Source organism: Nannobrachium achirus (genome assembly GCF_963921795.1).
Source record: "Nannobrachium achirus genome assembly, chromosome: 8".
Taxonomy (NCBI): Eukaryota; Metazoa; Chordata; class Actinopteri; order Myctophiformes; family Myctophidae; genus Nannobrachium; species Nannobrachium achirus.
Window position 1 is genome coordinate 34476626 of NC_137817.1, and position 20178 is coordinate 34496803.

At 47.7% G+C, this 20178-nt stretch overlaps 1 protein-coding gene across 1 annotated transcript in view; it reads left to right on the forward strand.

The window, feature by feature from the left end:
• Positions 1 to 242: 242 nt before the first annotated feature.
• chrna10a (cholinergic receptor, nicotinic, alpha 10a) overlaps positions 243 to 20178 on the forward strand; it is a gene marked incomplete at both ends in the record, with an annotated part of 245748 nt that continues 225812 nt past the window's right edge. Inside the window, one exon of the mRNA XM_080732101.1 lies at positions 243 to 288. Coding sequence (XP_080588227.1) covers positions 243 to 288 — 46 coding nt within the window. The remainder of the gene's footprint in view (positions 289 to 20178) is intronic.

Consider the following 20178-nt stretch of genomic DNA (forward strand, 5'->3'; position numbering starts at 1 on the left):
TGAATACACCTCCAGAGCAATGCACTCAGCAGCCCTGGAGGCAGGTGAATAGAACCCACTGGCAGGGGGCAGCCTGGGTCTCCTTTCTTACCTGCAAGCCCATCCATCCTGAACCTTGAATTTAGACTCCTCTCCCTCAGGGTAAGCCATACCCCAACCCCAACACTTTCACCCTTATTTATTGTGCCTTTTGTGTGTGTGTGCATGCACGTGTGCATGTGTATGTATGTGTGTGTATGTGTATGTGTGTGTGTGTGTGTGTGTGTGTGTGTGTGTGTGTGTGTGTGTGTGTGTGTGTGTGTGTGTATCTGTGCGCGCGTGTGTGTGTGTGTGTGTGTGTGTGTGTGTGTGTGTGTGTGTGTGTGTGTGCGTGCGTGCGTGCGTGCGTGCGTGCATGCGTGCGTGCGTGCGTGCATGTGTGTTTGTGCACAGACACGGATGTCATATGTTGGCCATTGTATGGTCATGTGCTTGCGTATGTCAGTTCATGTGAGCAGATTTCCTTCTTTTTTTTACACTCACTTTGCCAGTCAGGCAGTAGGATCTGGAGGCAGCTATGGAGGAAGGGAGCTTGTCAGAGCTGTCTCACTGGGTGATGTTAATATGGCAATGCTAAGCTGGTAAAGGACTTAAGCCGCTTACAAAGTACAGGGAAATAAACTTGATGATTCCACAGCAGTTTGCAAGACTTTCTTTCTTTTTTTTCCCTTCTTTTTTTCTTCTTCTAATCCTAGAGAGTTTAAATGCACAGCCTACCTCATGCCGGCAATATGACAACTAGGCTGATTAAAATGTGCACACTAGAAGGCAAATCTTCATTTCACATGCTGTCTTGTGAAAGAAGCTAAACTGTTTTGGAAAGCACCAACTGCAAAAAGGCAACATTTATTCTTGCCGTTGCGGCCTCAATTGACCAAACACAGCAATCCCCTGCCACCCCCATGTAGGCCTATGACGTAAGAGCAAAATGTCCACAGCCAATGTGTAAATGTGGTCAATGATGCCGTCATCACTAGGGTTGGGATCCGGAACCGGTTCTTCGGGTACCCGGTTCCGAAATTGAGGAACCGGAGCCGGTTCCATCATATTTTTATGACCGGTTCCTATAACGGGTCCCGGAATTTCTCATGAGCGTTCATTTGGCCCAGCTGTGTACATTGCAAGCGTCTGTGGTGACGTCTTGCTACATGTGTGAGCGAGGTGAATACGCCCACTCAGTCAGAGGCAGTCAGGCAGAGCAGACGCCTGCTGAACGACGATCAGAATGCTAGGCTAGCGTTAGTAGCGTCCTTCGAGACAGACAGAGCCAACATTAGCGCAGCAGCTAAACTACTCACGAGTGTGGTCGCACTTTACAAGAGAGGGAAAAAAGCGTGCAAAGTGCACGAAATGCAGTGCAATCCTTTCGTGCAAATGTGCAGTCTCCTAAAATCTGTACCAGTGACTGCAGCTGCTGCTTCACTTTCTTCAGTTAGCTGCTAACGGAGACGGAGTAACCACGGCGCAATGTCCATTTCACTCGGCTTGTACTGCAGTTCATTCATGTTGTATATGACGGACGCAACGTTTGTTTGAGGTTTTATGAATAACTAGAACTATAGCAACAGTCAGCAACTCACTCCTTTCAGCTTTCAGGCTGGTAGGAGCTGGGATGATGACAACGATACCGATATGGGGGAACGAAAAAGAATCGGACTCGGTTCAAACCAAACGGATCCCAACCCTAGTCATCACTGGTCACTGCAAGCTGTGTTCTGGTTTCCATCAGGAATCAGTTTTTCTGGTGTTGTGGCAAAACCCTTGGTTAATTAGCAGACATATCAACTACTGTAGTTGATAACAAACACTGATATGTAGTTGAACTTCATATCAGTGTTTGTACTTGGCCTCTTTTATCCTATTTCCCAATAAAAAAAAGAGGTATATTGGCCTTTCGATATGAGATCAAGGGCCAAAGAACCGATCAATAGGAATTGGCAAACACATCTAAACAGCTAACAGTGTTACTCACGGAACAGTAAATTCCCCCTATAGACCCAGCAGCCACACCCCAGAGTCCCTCGGCAGTCGGCACACAGCGGACCAGTGTGCATGTGATGGATCCATGCCGATCGCCTCTAAAGCTATCAATCACTCAAATGGCTCCCATACTTCTGATAAAATGTAATTCCAAACGTAAGATATGATATGGAGAATATGTCCATCATTGTTCAGTGATGTGATGTCATATTGGACAGTAGGGGCTGTGATGTTTTATTGTTTTAGTCTCATGGTTTTATAGATTTCCTGTCAGTTTGTTGGATATCAGCGCTGACCTGGAGACTGACCTTGTCAGAACAGGGGTCCATTGACGGTAGCTCGCTTTGCTGACCTCGTCTGTGGGGGTTCCTCTCGCTACTGCCCGCACTCCCTATGCCGTCCCCTCGTATCTCGGCTTCGGTAGACGCTATAGCTACCCACATGCTCACCCAAATTCCTCCTGCAATGATAATACCCCCAATAACAGCCCTAATCCCAACATGCCACGATGCTCAATTACAGTCTTCAGGCGTATGGGATTTAGGAGCAGAGATGATGGGAGGGAGGGAGGGAGGGTGGGGGCTGGAGGAGAGGGGAATGAGAGGAAGGAAAAGAGGAAAGGGAAGGGATAAGGGGGGAGGAGGGAGTGCTTTTTTTACTGCTATGAAGGGCTGCAGACGAAGAGACAGGCACAGCAGCAGTGGGTAAATCCCAAATAGCCTGTCACCAGCCGACAGCGCACTGGAGCGTGCAGAGCACGGAACAGCACAGCGGACTGGCAGACTGGGTTGAGCCAGGGTGGGGAGAGGGGGGATAGAGGTTGTCTTCTGAGGCTGCATGAGACGTTAAGGGCTGGGCCAATTTGACTTCAGAACACAGACAGGAGGTTGGAGAAAAATACAACGGGTGACAGAGATGGGGGACAGGGTGGACGGGGTCACAATTTCAAGCTCGACTCACATAACATTTCTGCCAGCGATTGCAGCAGCACTCGTAGCAGGAGGAGGCGGCGTGTCGAGGGGAAAATAGAGAGAGCAGGCATGGAGAGAGTGAGAAAAGGAGGGAGAGAAGAAGGAGACTGAGTGGAAGAGAGTGAAAGTTGAGCTTAGAAATAAGGCATGGGGCTTATGTCTCCACACTGGCACTTACAGAATTGGGGCACAAATACACGTCTCTCCTACTCATCTCTTTAGTCGTGGTTGCTGATTGAGGGCGCTGGCATGAAGATGAGCTGTAATCAACTCCCCATCACAACAGCAGCCATCTCACACTGTCACACTGCCAGAGGTGCAAGGAGATCCTGCAACCGAGTGACAAGTGAGTTTTTGCAGAGCAGATTACATTCATGCTCACGTCAGTGTTTCAGCTTGTTTGCATTGCAAGCACATCAGTAGGACTTCCAACGGCATCTGAATATGAGACGAGTAATGATTTGTTCCATTAGGCAATGGTGGACAGACTGGAGCATAGTAACTTCCCTTCCCTGGGATAGAGCTGGTTCCCCTTATATTTATCGTGATGTCCACTGCAAATGATTTTATACAAGGGTGAAATGATTGAATTGAAAATACACTATAATGTATCTCTCTCCCGCCTCTCTCTCTCTCTGAATCAGAAAAGAAAAAAGAATCCTCGGTCTGACTTGGTCCAGGGGGAACCCTCATGTTCTCTTGTCAGGTTCTGTTCCACTGATTCTCTCACTGACCCTGCACTGTCCTCATGTCAGGCCCAAAGCACACATACAGACCCCAGTGAACAAAGCTGTGGCTAGCAAAGCATGAAGTGAAAAAAAGAAAACAGTGACAATGAACACAGCAGATAAAGCAGCTTGATCAGGTACCAGTGTCACTGATCACTGGACAGAAATAGATGCAACAACAGAGTGCGCCGAGCAGCTGCGGACGAGGGCTGGAAATCTTACTGGAGTGTAACGTCAAAGCAGACCATTCAGGGCTACACCACTGAACTGAACAGATAAAGATTACCTAAAAAAAACATAAAAGAGATAACCTCTCAGCACCTTTTAGTAGGGCGACTACTCTCTCTGCATCATCCACCAAACCCCAAATGTGTAGTACCCATAGGCTGTAAAGAAAATATGGACACAGCGAGCCCCATCGGTTTCTACAAACTGTTTTGAAGATGCTTTTTTGACAAATCGAAATCTGCCATCTTTGAACCAGTCCCGAAATGCCAGCGGAAACGACTGTAGCAGATCTTCACTCCGTAGAAGCAGTAGAAACGTACCCTAACCCTACCATATTTTATATAACCATGTATCATGATGATTTAAAAAATACTTTCAACTACTGATAGAAAACATAAAAGTGTTTATGAAAATGTTATCCAATGTCTCTTATCCAATTGCGACCGGTAGAAGGTGAAATAGCGACATACAGATGTGCCATTTAAAAACGTCACACGTCCTGCCATTGGCACGACAGTAGATTTACAGGGGATTTACAGAACATTGAGCTTGTAGATCAGATATTTTTGCTATTTTTATGACTTTCTCGGAATTCGAAGTTTAAATCTAACTATGAAGGTGGATTCTGCTTTTCAACAATGGAGTGGTTTCTTGCCATTTGCAAGTCTCTGCAAAAATACGCTCCATTCCAATACAATTTTGAAAGGCAAAACAGTGAATGAAACCTGTGGAAAAAAATGCATTTGCAGGACATTTTCAGGAATAGAGCAGTAAATACTGAAGAGTTGAAACGGCACATCTATAGGCTATAGGCCATTAATAGGAACTGCATGCTGTAAGAGAACCCGGAAAAGAGCTTCAATTCCAGCAACGAGGGATTGCCCCTTGGTGACCCGACCACAACAGCTTACTAATCATATTGCAGCACCCAGGGTCACACAGCACAGTTTAATTTAGTCTCCAGTGGCTTTCTCAACTGTGAGGTAATCTCTATGTATGGAAGGAGATCAAGGGCTTTAAAAGGCCACTTGCAGATGAGCCCCATTGGGCAGTGCCTACCCTACCACTGTCCATCAAGTGGCATCACTCACAAGTAACATGTGGGCATGTAGCCCAGTGAGTTTGGGAGCTAGTATTCATAGCAGGCAGCCTAATTAATCTACAGATAGGTCTGCATGCCACACAGCAGGGTGTGGGAGTCCAGAGGAGTTTCCATAGAGATGTCCTGGCCAGGCAGCTTTGCCTATTTTCCAGCAGACTGCACTCTCCTCGCCAAACGGAGGAGCATAAACAGAGTTTAGAGTGCGAGAAGCAACTGGTGCAGCATCTGGCTCACACGTTTACATGCAAGGGACACGATTAATGGAGTGGATTAGCATATCTATGTGGGGACCTCAGAAGTGTGCATTCTAATGACATCCACAGCCAACACTGCCAAGACAAACTAACTCCCCTCCTCTTCTTCTGGGCCGACAGCGGAAGGAAGGAGAGAGTCATCCTGACAACAGCAGAGAGGCAGAGGGAAAAAGGCTGGTCAATGATGTCAGCTGTCTGGAATAGTTTCAGTGTTGACATCATGACATTCACCTCAACAGAGACGAAGCAGAGGGAACCTAATGTATGCCCGGAACCACTATAAAATGGTGACAGCACTGCGCCTTAACAATTCATACTGAGGTCATCAGTTTAGAAAGACACTCACTCACTCACTCCCTCACAACCCGTAATAAAGGTTTGAGAATGTATTTATCTTGCAATCTTATCTGAGCAGCAAGGTTGGCAACAAGGTGAGGCAGTTGTAACACCGTCACTGACAGCTGGTTTACAGGGCCGTCAGGTGTCTCTGTTGCCAACAAAACCAACATTTCACTCAACAATTACTGTAGTACGCAAGAATGGATTCAACAAGAGCACAATGATTATCCTTTATACTGTCCTTACCATAAGAAGGCAAGGTGTTCTATAAAAATATAAATAAAAAAGAAGAATTATTGTATTTTTTGTTGTAAGACCTTTATCTGCATCCTTTCTGACTGGTGATAGATACATGCACGGCCCAGCATAATGTCCCCCCCAAACACACACGCACACACGCACGCAACATCATGATACCGCGGCTCATTGGCTAAGATGCCATAGTCTGAGAGGACATTGAGGCTCATTGGCTATTGGGCCAGCCAATGAGGAGAAAGTCACAAGAAATGAGCCAATGAGGAGAAAGTCACAGGAAAATGCAAATGATGGAGAAAACATCTTGGGTTAGGAGGAGATGTAGAACCAGGTCTATACAACCTGATAAAAAGGAAAGAAACTGCATAAAGATTTTGCTCAGTCACAGTGGAATATGACTTCCGCAGGTCCACGACTTCTGCCTTGAGCTGCTGTCAGTTTGCCAGACATGACTATCATTACTATCAGGACAGAGAAGCTTTATACGGTACAATAGACTCATAGACACCTGTAGGTTTGTAGTTATTACTAGACCTTGAAACGACCACGTGTAATGATGTCAGGAAAGCCACATAAACACTCACGCAGAAGAGCCAGAATATGTTTCTACGCCATACTGTATGTTAATCATAATGTCTACATTGTGTACAAACGGCAAACATGCTCTACAGTACACACTGTACCTTTAACATTCCCCTCACCGTTGACAACCTCTATGCTTGAATACTCGACTGAGCTTTCAAAAGCCTGTCTACATTATTGAATAGCATGGGTTTGAAATGAAATGGTAAAGCATCCCCAACGGCTCTAGCTTTCCCCCCACACAACTGGTTATCCAACTGCTTCCTCTACAATTCAGGTCTTCAATTATCCATCAATCAGGTGCTCAGCATTTTCTTGCATGCTTGCAGCAAAACAGACGTTATACAGGCGCGCACATTCAGAGGGAAATTGAACGCAAGCCACTGCATGGGCATTCACAATCGAACTTCTCATTATAAGCTCAAGAGGTGAGTTAGATAGGTTGAATACAGTATAGTGATTCAGATACGTGAGTTTGGTATACACACGCACACGTGTGTGTGAGAGGGAGAGAGAGAGAGAGTAAATGTTTACTTACTCACACACACACACACACACACACACACACACACACACACACACACACACACACACACACACACACACACACACACACACACACACACACACTGTATGAGTTTATACACCGACAGTGAAATAAAATGAATGATGGCGATGCCACCCCACCCTGTTGGTAACTGGGTCAGGAACATAAACATGTTTAAACAGGAGCTGGATCTTCAGTGTTGCTTCCATAGACAAGATGCAGAGTGACACTAAGGATACAAGCCTGCACTGAAATATGGATGCAATGGGACAGAGTCCATATTCCCAGTACCCAGGAATGATGACTCTCTCTCTCTCTCTCTCTCTCTCTCTGTGTTTGTGTGTGTGTGGGGGGGGGGGGGGGGGGGGGATCATGTGAGGAACTTCTTCATATGAGAGTGGATTAGGTGACCATTACGATGAGACTAAAAAACGCTAAAAAACTAAACAAGCCTTCCAGATCTTATATTATTATGACCGTACCGTAGGTTGCAGTCTATGAAAACCAGCACATCTTGTCCGTATCTCTGTCACGCCTGACACTGTGGTTCCTCTGACACATCACTGTGACACATCCATATACAGTATGGGTATTCCCCAGAATCCCTTTTATGCCCATATATGGAGATCCCTGATGTCCGATCGGTGGCAGAGATATGAGTAGGGCAAAAGTGTGACGTGACGTGTAGCGGACAGACTGACATACAGAATGACAGCCGGTGGATAGTAACTGCGACCTGAAGGTCGCAAAAAGGGATTGTATGTATGATGTCAGATGTGATAAACGTCATAGGATTTTCACATAACGAATAACTGAGTAAGCATGTTTGGGGTCTCACAGCATAACTCCATGGATCTCCATATATGGGTACCAGCTGGTCTCCATATATGGGTAACTGGTCCGATATACATCACTGGCCAGATGGCCAAGACATGACGCGACCTCGAGTTCGCTTGTCACCCTGAGGCGTCTCACTAGTATTATAAATATCGAAATTAGAAATGTTACCAACTTATATGTCCCCCTAAAGATTGGCATTCTGAACATTTTGTGCACCTCAGAAAATGTGTGGCTCCAACGGTTTAGAAGATGTTGGAAGTTCTGATCATTTTTAAAAGGGCGTGGTCATTTTGGGGAATTTCGTCCCGGATAGAGAAATTCTCTTCCTTGGGGTCATATTAGCCAAGAACAGTTGAGATATTCTCTCCTAAATTAGGTGCATACATATCTAAGCCAGGTCCTATACTTAAAGGAGTAGTGTATATTGCAGCTCTAATTGCACTACACTGAAAACACTTTCTACATGTTCTGCATTATTATTGGACCATCTTTATTCCGAGTATACAGGCACACCCAAAATTCATTAATTTGACACAGTAAAATCCCCTGCGTTAATTTTAGTCTATAGTGTAAAAACTGACCTAGACCTGTGCGTATTTGGGTAAATCTTTATACTCTCAATTAACACTGTATATTACTGTGTATACATTGTCCTATTGCCAATCTGCAATAAATAAAATAATACCAACATGAGCATTAATATTTAATAAATGTGTACGGTCATAAAACATGAACTGACAATTTAATTATATGCCACTGCATTTGATGAATAGCACTGGAGTTCATGCATCTAATCTTGCATTTAACAATGAAATCAATAATAGCATTAATCAGGTTCTAGCATCACTACACAGTGTGAGGTACACATACAAACAGGGAAGGAGGTGCAATGAGATAGCAGGTGCACAAGAGAAAGAAAATCTGTCTTGCATGCGACACAGTAAAATCTTCACTGCTCACCTTAACTTTGCTCAATCAAGACTTTAATTTGGCACAGAGAGAGAGAGAGAGAGAGAGAGAGAGAGAGAGAGAGAGAGAGAGAGAGAGAGAGAGAGAGAAAATGGTGCTGGCTTGTTTGTTAAAGGACTTACTCATCCTGGTGATTCTTAATAAATGTAATTTGTTGTCTATGTGTCAAAGCTGAACACACACACACACACACACACACACACACACACACACACACACGCATGCACGCACGCACACGCAAACGCGCACACACACACACACACACACACACACACACACACACACACACACACACACACACCAACAACAAATAGACTGGGTGGAAGTGACACGCCTGAAACAAACAGTGGAGGTTACACAAAGCTTGTTTAACTGTGTGCTTAAACGGCAGAATAGCCAACACTAAAACCAAAGTCCACTGAGGAAATGTCCCAAAGCATATAGTGTAGACAATCTTGGAATGTCACTGACTATGGGTTACATTTCCAACACTGCACACTTCACAAAATTGCTTGTGAGCCTTTGAAAATGGCGAGTAAATGTGCTATACTATAACACTGCTTCCTCCAATAATCCATTCTAATCATCTTCCTCAGCTATGGGAATGCTGAGGTAGGAGAGAAAATAATACCTCTATCCTCACATATCTCCCAAAATAGTCTAAGATGTATGAAATGTCAGATTAGCTCCAATTCTCAGCAGCCAGCTTTCAAAGAGGGGTAATAAATGGATGGGAAATGCACAGTTTGTCTAAGGTATTTATAAATCACTCTCTACACATACTCCGCCCCTGTATGGCAGATTTACATTTTTATGAGTTTTAACATAATCTGGAATAGCAGATGTTTGAGATTCCACAGTAGCATACTGTACTACAGGCCACACTAGGCCATCTACACTTTGAAATATGTCTAATTTTGATGTAGTCTGGGACCTTCCCTTGCTTTCAGCAGGTGATATGGGGCCATACATTTGTAGGCCCCCCTGCTGAAGCTGAATCTGTCGGCAATTCCTATTACAACGTGTAGAGGCTAGCCTACAAGTGGGGCCAGGAAGCAAGCCGCGCTTTACCAAATAAAATGTAGTGGGCGGGACTTACATGTGTGTGTTCCCACTAACATCTTCCCCCTAGAAACCAGGGGCATCTAACCATGTCTTATCACCTGTAGGGCTCTAGACTGCATTACTCTCACATTACACAATGTAGATTATAACATACCGTAATATTTTCAGTCCAAAGTAAAAGAGAACGTGAGTTCCGAGTTTAAAGTTGATCGGTCACGTGGTTCTCGAGATGTGAGGTGTGAACTACAGGCGCACACACAGACGGACAAACCGAGATTTAGCACATTTATAGGATGGTCCATTATTTGTTTTGACTTGGTCTTAACTGCTGTAATTTCTTTAATATGTTTATACAATGAAAATATTTATATATTTTGGAGGTGTTGTTAATAGAAGTAGTCTATACAAAGTAGATACTCTGAGGAGTGTATTAAAGAATCATTCTTCCTATTAATTATAAATATTAAACAACGTTTTAAAACATTTCAGAAATTACATTCTCAAATTAATTTGTATAACAACCCTCACACAAACAAATGGGGCAGAAAATAAACAAAGTAACTTCCTTGACCCTATAACCAAACACAACTGGTCCAGGGCAAGGGGAATGTTCAAAAGGTGCTTTCCAATTAGGCATTAATTCGTCACACAACCTCCCACTTTAATTAAATGTACCACATCAAATGGAGATGTGAAATATGAGGTTATTAATGTGATGACCGATAATGAGTGCCTGCCAAGTGGGGGCCTCCTCGCCCAGCAAAAGCCCGTGCCCTCTGAAAGCTGGTGGCATCACGGCTTAGCCCTAATCCCTCTGCCCGTCAGAAAGACACATTTTCCTAATTGCCTTTTAACTTATATGAAATTAGCACCTACCTAAGTCAAATTATCGTGGTGCGATGTGGATAATGGGCTGGTGGGGGGGCGGTGGTGGTAAGAGCAGCGATAGGCTGGTTTGTGAGCTCATTAATTACTGTGTTGCCAGGGATGGCACTAGGGAAAGGAGAGCTCCAGAGTAGGGATGCCAGGATAGGGGGCTCTCATGAGGACGATCCGCGGGCATTAACTCTCTCCTCCAAGGCTTATCCACACAATGCTCTAGGCTTTGCCAGGGGAAAAGAATACTGAAGAGGATTCTGTGTGTATTTTGTAGAAATATGGCGACACAATAAAGTCTACTGGGCTGTTAGAAAGTGGTCCTGGTGATATTAACATTGGCATTACTGAGGTGATCTCTGCAGGATATAGTATTAGTTTTAGTCACAGGTTCTACCCATAAAGCCATAATGTAAAGCCATTTGGAGTGGATCATTGGCCAAATAAACAGCTTTCAAATGAAAGAAGATGGACAGACTGCTAGTAACAGATTGAGATTAAGGTTTTTACATAATTTAGGATTATGATTAAAGTGGGAATTATCATGCAGTCTTCAACTAAGGTACCGGGTCTGGGTTTAAGGCATGTCTCAGAGGCATAGGGTACCTTCTCACAGCAGAAGATTCCATGACAAAGGAGATGCAGCAACCTTAGCTTCTTCTAGTGGTTAAATCTTTCCATAAAGTTTGACCTAGATCCTGTGACTGAGTGTCATGTGAAATTCTATGACAGATGGTGAAATATCTTTAGCCATTCATCATAAACAGTTGGCCACCACATAAATCACCAGTTAATTTGTTTTGAACTGTCTCATATGCTGCTAATGCATTTTCTGACACATTCTGTGTATTTCTGTTAGTACAACCATTTCACATGAGTCATTAGAATATCTGTTTGTTTGTGTCAATTCTCTCTCTCTCTCTCTCCCTCTCTCCCTCTCTCTCCCTCTCTCTCTCTCTCTCTCACTACCACACTTGATGAAAATCAAGCGCGCCACTTCCACTTCCATTTTACCTTTCTGCCGTTGTATAACTTAGTCATACTGGGAATCTAATTAGTTTAAACCCATCTAGCTACTATAGCTGTTTAACAGACAAAACATATTTTTGTGAAATTACATACATGACTACTTCCTGACAGAACCTGTAGCATTCAGAGTTCGAGACTAGTGTCAGCACAAAATGAAAAAGATAGTTGTAATATAAGCACTATTAGTAAACAGTGAAAATGTATAGGTTCCGGACGGAACCATGTTTATTTAATACCGGAGGACAAGGTCCCCCTATGGGATAACAGCGCCATCTGGCGGTGCAACAGAGTAAAACTCATCTACTCCCGTACGAAAAATGTAATTTGTCGGAAGGGCTGTCAATCACAAAACGAGGGCACCGCCCCCGAGTGTATATAAGCCCCCTGGGCTATCATGACTTCCTCTAAAGCCGCACCTCTGCGCCCGCAACTAGCGAACCGAGGGGCTTTATTCGGGGGACCTTGTCCTCCGGTATTAAATAAACATGGTTCCGTCCGGAACCTATACGTTTATTGTCGGTTCATGGCTTCTCCCCGAGAAGCCATGAACCGACAAGACTGTCGTGTACACCGACCACCCCCGGAAGGAGGTCTCGTCAACCGACGTGACCCCTCTCAGGACTGGTCTGACCCAGACCCACAGGGCCTGGGCGTGTTTAGACAGAAAAGAGACCCTGATAGACCGAGGCCTGCCTTATGCACTAAGGGCAGACACAGGTCCGCCTTATAATACTACAGTAATATAAGGGAAAGACTCAGGGTCCCCCCCCAGGTATCCTAGAGACAGTAGCATGCTGTCCCAGGAAGGGGAGAGAGCCGCCCCACTACATAGTAGGCAGGGCAGCAGCACCTAGAACCGTATGCGCCATAGCAGAAGGCGCAACGTCCAGGTGATAGTAGGTCGCAAAGGTGGACGGCGAAGACCAATTCGCCGCCGCACAAATCTCCTCAATGGAGACACCTTTGGACAAAGCCCAAGAGGTAGACACACCCCTAGTACTGTGGGCCTTAAGTGCTTCCGGCACTTCAGACCCAGCCCGGGTGTAAGCCAACCTAATAGCATCCACAATCCATCTCGACAGAGTGGGTTTGGACACCGCTTTTCGCTGACGGGCATTCATGACCACGAAAAGCTGAGAAGTAGACCTGCTGTCCACCGTCTTGTCACAGTAGGCCTTCAGGGCCCTAACTGGACAAAGACAATGAAGACGCCTATCCTCCTCCGATGCAAACGGAGGAGGATGGAAAGCCGTCAAAACAACAGGTTCCTTCGGGACCACTCGGTTCTTAGGAATAAAACTCAATTGAGGTTTAAGAAGAACCTTGGAGTCATTATTGAGAAACCTCATACAATCAGGGCTCACAGAGAGCGCCTGAAGGTCGCTCACACGCTTAGCCGTAGACAAGGCAAGCAAAAGAGCTGTCTTGAAACTTAAATGTTTCAAAGAGGTCCTCCCAATCGGTTCAAAGGGTGCCTTGCAAAGGCCCTCAAGAACCACTTGTAGATCCCAAGCAGGGAACAAAATTCTAGTCACAGGTCTTAAACGGTCGACACCGTGTATGAACTTGACCACCTCAGGGAATTTAGATAGGCCCATGCCTGACACCCCCAGGTGACAGGCATCAATAGCCGCTAAATAAGCCCTAAGCGTACTAACGCCTTCTGGGCTGGAGCCAAGTGAGCCACCACAGGTGGCTCCTGTAGCTCACACCAGTCCAAGAAAGCATTCCACCTTCCATCATATACCACCCTAGTGGAGGGGGCTTTAGCACTCTGAAAAGTAGCTACAACCGCCATTGAGAAGCCTGCGGCTAGCAGGTTCTCCCTCTCACAGGCCAAAACCACAGGTCTAGGGCCTGGGGGTCGGGATGGAAGATATCGTCCCCCGCCTGGCGCAGCAGGTCCCTATGCAAGGGGAGCTGCCAGAGGGACCGGTAGAGCAGTGGGGTGATCAGAGACCTCCACACTCCCCTGGACGGTGCCACGAGAAGAACCTCCAGGTTGGAACTCCTGATCCTCTCCAGTGTGGGAAGGATCAGTTCCAGCGGTTGGAACGCATAGAGACGGCCTTCCGGCCACTCGTGTGCGAACGCATCCACCCCCAGAGGCGAAGGTCCCCTCACTGAGAAGTAGAGGGGGCACTTCGCGTTCTCCTGGGAAGCAAAGAGATCGAACCGAGGTTGACCGAACCTGGAGAAGATCTGTCTCACCACCGCATGGTGGAGAGACCAATCCTCGTAGCGAGGCTCCCCCCTGGACAACAGATCGGCGCCGCCGTTCTGAAGGCCTGGAACATGGGAGGCTCTGAAGGACCTCAGGCGCGGTACGCACCAGAGAGTCATCTCGCGCGCCAGCTGATCCAGCGTGCGCGAGGAGAGGCCGCCTTGTTTGTTGAGAAAGTACAAGGCTGCCATGTCGTCCGTCCTGACCAGGACATGACAACCCCGGAGAAACGGTTCGAAATACTTGAGAGCCAAGTAGATCGCCATTAACTCCAGATAACTGATGTGGTACTCCAACGTGGCCGGGGTCCACAGACCCCTGGCTGAGCGCCCCTCGTGGGTGGCGTCCCAGCCCGAGCGGCTGGCGTCTGTGGTGATCACCTTGCGTGACACCACCACGCCTATGGAGACTCCACTCATTAACAACGCCTGGTCCCGCCATGGGACTAGCGCGTCCATGCAGGCCTGGCTGACCACCACTTCCCTGCACCCTTGCAGGGGAGGAATCCTGAGCGTCAGTGTCCACCGCCAGAACGGTCTCATATGAAACCTGCCCAGGCGAAGAAGTTGCACTGCTGAAGCCATCAGCCCTGCCAACTTCATACACTCCTTGTAACTGACCACTTGGTCCAATTGAAAGGAGCGAAGACACGTCAGGAACCTGTCCACCCCCTCCAGAGAGAGGCGGGCAGACATCGTGGTCGAATCCAGAGGTATCCCCAAGAAGGAGATCTGCTGGGAGGGCGTCAACATACTTTTGCCAAAAAGACGTTGAAAACCCAAGGCCTTCAGGTGGGCCAACACCAAGTTGGTGTGATATCCCTAATCCAGAAGGGATGCAGCCCCCCCCCCCTTTTTTCCGAACCAGGAAAAATTCAAGTCCAGAAACCAAGCTGGTTCAGGTCTCGCAAGAGCTCTACTACAGCACCATTGCATAGTACCGAGCTTATTTCCTCACTCAGAGCCCCTGCTTACAAGCGCAGGCTCGAGTGTAAATACCCCAGCTGGAAGCGGGGGTGGTTCAAGAAATGCAATCTAAGGCCACGTGTTACTGACGTAACACCCATTGCTCGGATTGCACAGTCTCCAATGTTTATCAGAATACCATCAAGGGTATTAAATAAACAAGGGTTCCGTTCGGAACCTAACCGTTTCACACAACGTGCTAACGTGCTGTGAAACGAGGGAGAAACCGTTAGGTTGCACGGGGGAGAAGGAACGTTGGGGATTAGCACTTCCGTATCCGGGAAGTTCCCTTCCTTATCCGGTGACGGCCGCGCCAACGGACGTGACGTCAACATGTTGAACGGTGGTGGAAAGAGAAACAGAAAAAGCATTCTGCGATATACGGTTCGTTACGTAAAAACATTTACCCCAGCACGGGGAAGAACGTGTAAACGTTTAAACCAGATCTGAGGCCTTTAATAGTTCCTTGCAGGGAAAATTAGGCCAACTCATAATCCCACACACCGATAGTGAAACACTTCCTATCCTGCACTAGAATCGACACTACAGTGCCGTTTAGTGTAGGCAGAGGAAAATTGCACATAGGAGAAACCGCACCACTGTGAACCGCAGTTAACATGGGTGGGAACCTCAGCATGTCTGCAACCCATTCTGATTGTAACCTGTCTGCATGACTGCATGACTGGGAAATCTGTTATCGTGAGTGAGTAGAGAGCCCTGCATGGGCTTCATTACACTGAGTGGTTGCAAGCGATAAGAGGTTGTCCGTGCAAGTGTAGGAGTGAGCAGGCCACGCTTGCTCAAAACACTTTTTTTTTTTTTTTTTTTAAGACTTTGGGGACAAGGGAGGCAGTAACCATTTTCATTATCCCTGCATGGAATAAGGAAAATAAATATTAGCGCCTGGGGGAAGGAGGTCCCTGTGTAGTCAGGGACCCCTGTACCCACAGTCCAAGGTCATTTACGCCACCTCATCCCACAGGTTCTGTGGGAGGAGTCCGGCTCGGCGTCCCTGAAGAGTGTTAAGATGCTGTACACAACACTCCATACTCCTGTTCTGAACTGAACTCGGCACGACAGTGCCGCTCAGTGGAGACAGAGGAGAATAGCACAGAAGAGAAGCTTTGTTATTGTGACTAATAGCAAAACAGTGGAGCCCATTGCAAACCAGGGAAAAACCTTTTAATTGTCACCAGTCTGCAGGACTGGGACAATAAGTAATCCTTTGAGTGAATAAAGAACCCTGCATGGGTCTCTATACACTGACTGGCTGTAAGCAGAGAGGAGGGTCCTTTGTGCTAGGGACTGAGAGGTAGGTAAACAAAAGTTTTGTTTCGACTACCATACTCTTACTGATGACATGGGAAAAAAACTACTGGGCAACAGAGATTTTCATTCTCCCCTGCGTGGGACAGAACTCAAACGTCTGCATTCGGGGGGAGGAGGACCGTGTGCCGTCACGGAACCCAGACCCCGTGGAGGGCTAGGCCCTCAACCCTATGTCATCTAACACACCCACTTCCCACAAGCCTTGTGGGGAGAGCTGTGTTCAGTGCGCTTGGGCGCAAGTAAGTGGTCTCCTTGAGCCCCACCATGTGGAAAAAACCACAGTCCGGGTGCCGCAGACCCAGGCCCCCTTCCACTGGCACAGTGGAGGGGAGAGCGGGATGTACTGGGGCGCCGCCGACCCATTCCCCTCCTTCTGCATGGAGGAGGGGAGAGAGGGGGTAGAGGCGGAGGTGGGCGGAAGGATGCAGGGTCCTCGTGGAACCGAGGACTTGCAAGACTCACTTGTAGGAGGAATACTGGGAGAAGAGCCTTCAACCAAATTCCATCCCTCCTCATCCTCACTCTCAAATTCATCCCCGCTTTTAACAGCGTTGTTCGGAGGCGTGCCACCAGAACATAAGCGTGCCAGGAAGATCCGGGCTCAGCCAGCATGGCCGAGAACGAAAAATCCAAGGGGAAGGAGGAGGAAGTCGCCGTTAGTCACCCCCAGCGTGGGGGCAGCCAGGCAGACCAGTAGGTTCTCTCCCCTGAATAAACGGCGCCAGCCGTACCAGGGAGAGAGGGCGGGAACCGGCGTTGCCGCTCGCCGCCCCCGGCGTGGGAGCGGCCAGGCGGGGTCCCTCGAAGTTGCAGACGCCAGCCGTAGGGCACCAGCGGCGCGCTGGAGCCCCCAATAGGCGTCGTGGCTGCAGGCGGGAACCGGAGCCGCCGCTAGCCGCCCCCGGCGTGGAAGCGGCCGGGCGGGGTCCCTCGAAGTTGCAGACGCCAGCCCTAGGGCACCAGCGGCGCGCTGGAGCCCCCAATAGGCGTCGTGGCTGCAGGCGGGAACCGGAGCCGCCGCTAGTCGCCCCCGGCGTGGGAGCGGCCGGGCGGACTAGCAGGCTCTCCTCCCTGGAACGGCGGAGCCGAACCGGCGGGAGAGAGGGCGAGGGCCGGCGTGTGGTCCCGTGAAGTTGCAGAACGCCAGCCGTAGGGCCCCAGCGGCGCGCTGGAGCCCCCGATAGGCGTAGTGGCTGCAGGTTGCGGCCCGGGGCGGGAAGCAGCGCTGTGGCGTACAGCGCCGCGAGCCCCGGAGGCAGAAACAACGTGGCGTCGTGGCTGCAGGCGGGAAAAAACCACGCCGCTAGCCGCCCCCGGCGTGGGAGCGGCCGGGCGGGATAGCAGGTTCTCCTCCCTGGGACGGCGGCCAGCCGAACCGGCGGGAGAGAGGGCGAGAACCAGCAAGTAGTCCCGTGACGTTGCAGCCGTCCGCCGTAGGGCACCAGCGGCGCGCTGGAGCCCCCTATAGGCGTAGTGGCTGCAGGCTGTGGCCCGGGGCGAGAAGCAGCGCTGTGGCGTACAGCGCCGCGAGCCCCGGAGGCAGCAAAGTCCGGTGGAGGGAAAAAACCAGGCAGGCCACAAGGCTAGTGGAGGCTAAGTGAAGGAAGCACAAACAGCGGGCACCGCTGCGTGCCCACAAACCTGCCAGGAGAGGCCCGTAGCCCTGGTCGGTGAGACCAGGGCGGCGGGGACAATACGAGAAACCACCGGACAAACAGTGGAAAGTCCTAGCCAGCTAGAAGTAAAGACAATAGCGACACCCAAGCTAGGGCGCGCTAGCATGAGGCTACCAAACAAAGGAACGAGCAAGCAAGGCACTTGCTAACACTCGAAAGACTCACCACATGAAGCAGCCTGCGGGATCATCGAAGGAAATTCCGAGGGTGGGTGTCCTCACCAGCGATAAGTCTCCAGCATCCAGCACACTTCCATGGGAACAAGGATAGCAGCATGCTAGCCGAGGGCCGTGGAACGTCGATAGCTCGAAGCTAGGCTAAGCTACAAGAGGCTATCGGACAATAACAAGCTCAGAGAAGAAGCTGGAAACTTACAGCGAGGAAACAGGTGAGAACGCCGAAACTGTTGAAGAGAGAAGAACTGAAGAATAAAGACGTACAGGAGATATTCTATAAAGGCCAGTGGCCGACTTCCTAGCCGTCGCTTTAGGCTAAAACTTTACAGAATTAAATATATGGCTGAGTTCGCGACACTCTAGTTGCAGGAGCAGAGGTGCGGAAGAGGAAGTCATGATAGCCCAGGGGGCTTATATACACTCGGGGGCGGTGCCCTCGTTTTGTGATTGACAGCCCTTCCGACAAATGACATTTTTCGTACGGGAGTAGATGAGTTTTACTCTGTTGCACCGCCAGATGGCGCTGTTATCCCATAGGGGGACCTTGTCTGGAGGTATGACAATAAACACTACATCAGTACTACTCTGTAACTCTTGGCTCATCATATTATCTGTCACGGTTTCCTTCATCCCCATGGCAACCACTTTTCTCCTTATCCTGATCACTATAAGTTGACCTTGATATAAACCTGTGCCCAAGGGACCACTCGTACCTTTATGCTACTGTAGATTCCGAAGACAGACTCCATTTCTAATAATAGCCAATTATTCTAAAAAAAAGACATCAATGTGTGAATATTTTTGGTGTCTCAAGATGAATGATGTGCAGAGTGGAGGGGAAAAAAAGAAGCGGCATGACAGGAACAATTTAATGATAGAAAACAGAGAGGTGAACACTGAGAAATAAGCAGTGCATTCTTTGAAAAAGGTTAAACAGCTGGGCCACAAGGCTGGAAGCTTATTTTACTTGTCCACTGACACTTTAGATGTCGACTGTGTCCACAATTTTGTACTGTTAAAATGTAATATACAGAATTATGCGAAGACAAATATTTTCCTCTATGTAGTTATTTATCTGCTCTGTTTAATATGAGCAAAGCAAGTCAAGGCAGAATCCATTAGAAAGACCCCCACCCCATCTCCCCACAGCTCTGCATACATCTCATCACAGCCCTAATGATCATAAATGCAAAACAAGACATCTCCCAAGCACTTAACTCAATGCATCAAAGTTAAAGCTGTGATCCATGATAGGTGTCAAAGACAGTGTTCCTTTTATATTCTCTCATTAGCCATTCTGCTGATAGCACCCAGCTTCGACACTATCAATTATTATTAGTTGGGTAAATAGGTTTCTAATAATGATGAACTATATTCTGCATGTGTAATGAGGGGAGTATGACTGTGCATAGAAAGGATCCTGTTGTGAAGGAAAAGCTGGAGAGATTTATATGGAAGTGAGCTACATTGAATTTAAACCATGCATGTGTTTGGTGAAATATTCAAAGAAAAAAAATATCACAAAGCATTTTGTTAGGGTTCAAAGAATATTTAAAACCTTGTGCAGAGGAAATATTGGCCAAGGTGACCACAACTTGTGATATCCTACTGTATATCAATTTTATAGAGCTCTTGGGTTTCCAGGTTGGCTAATTAAATCTGACCTAAGGAACATGGGGTCTGATAGTCAACCTTTGGCCTAGACTGGCCTCACTTGGCACCGTTCCGTCCATTAAACCAAATGAACCATCAGTATATTAGATAATAGATACAGCCCATAAGAGAAAATTTGTGTTAAAATAAAAGCTCACAACGTGTTGCGATGCAACACATTGGGAGCTTGTAGATCCACTATTTTCAAATTGATTGAAACTGGGGATCCCCTAGAACCCCCTCAAGAACCCCTGGGGGTCCCCGGACCCAACTTTGACAACCATCACTGTAAGATATATCGTGATGGCTGATGTGTAGTACGATGACTTACTGTGCTGTACATGCTTTGGT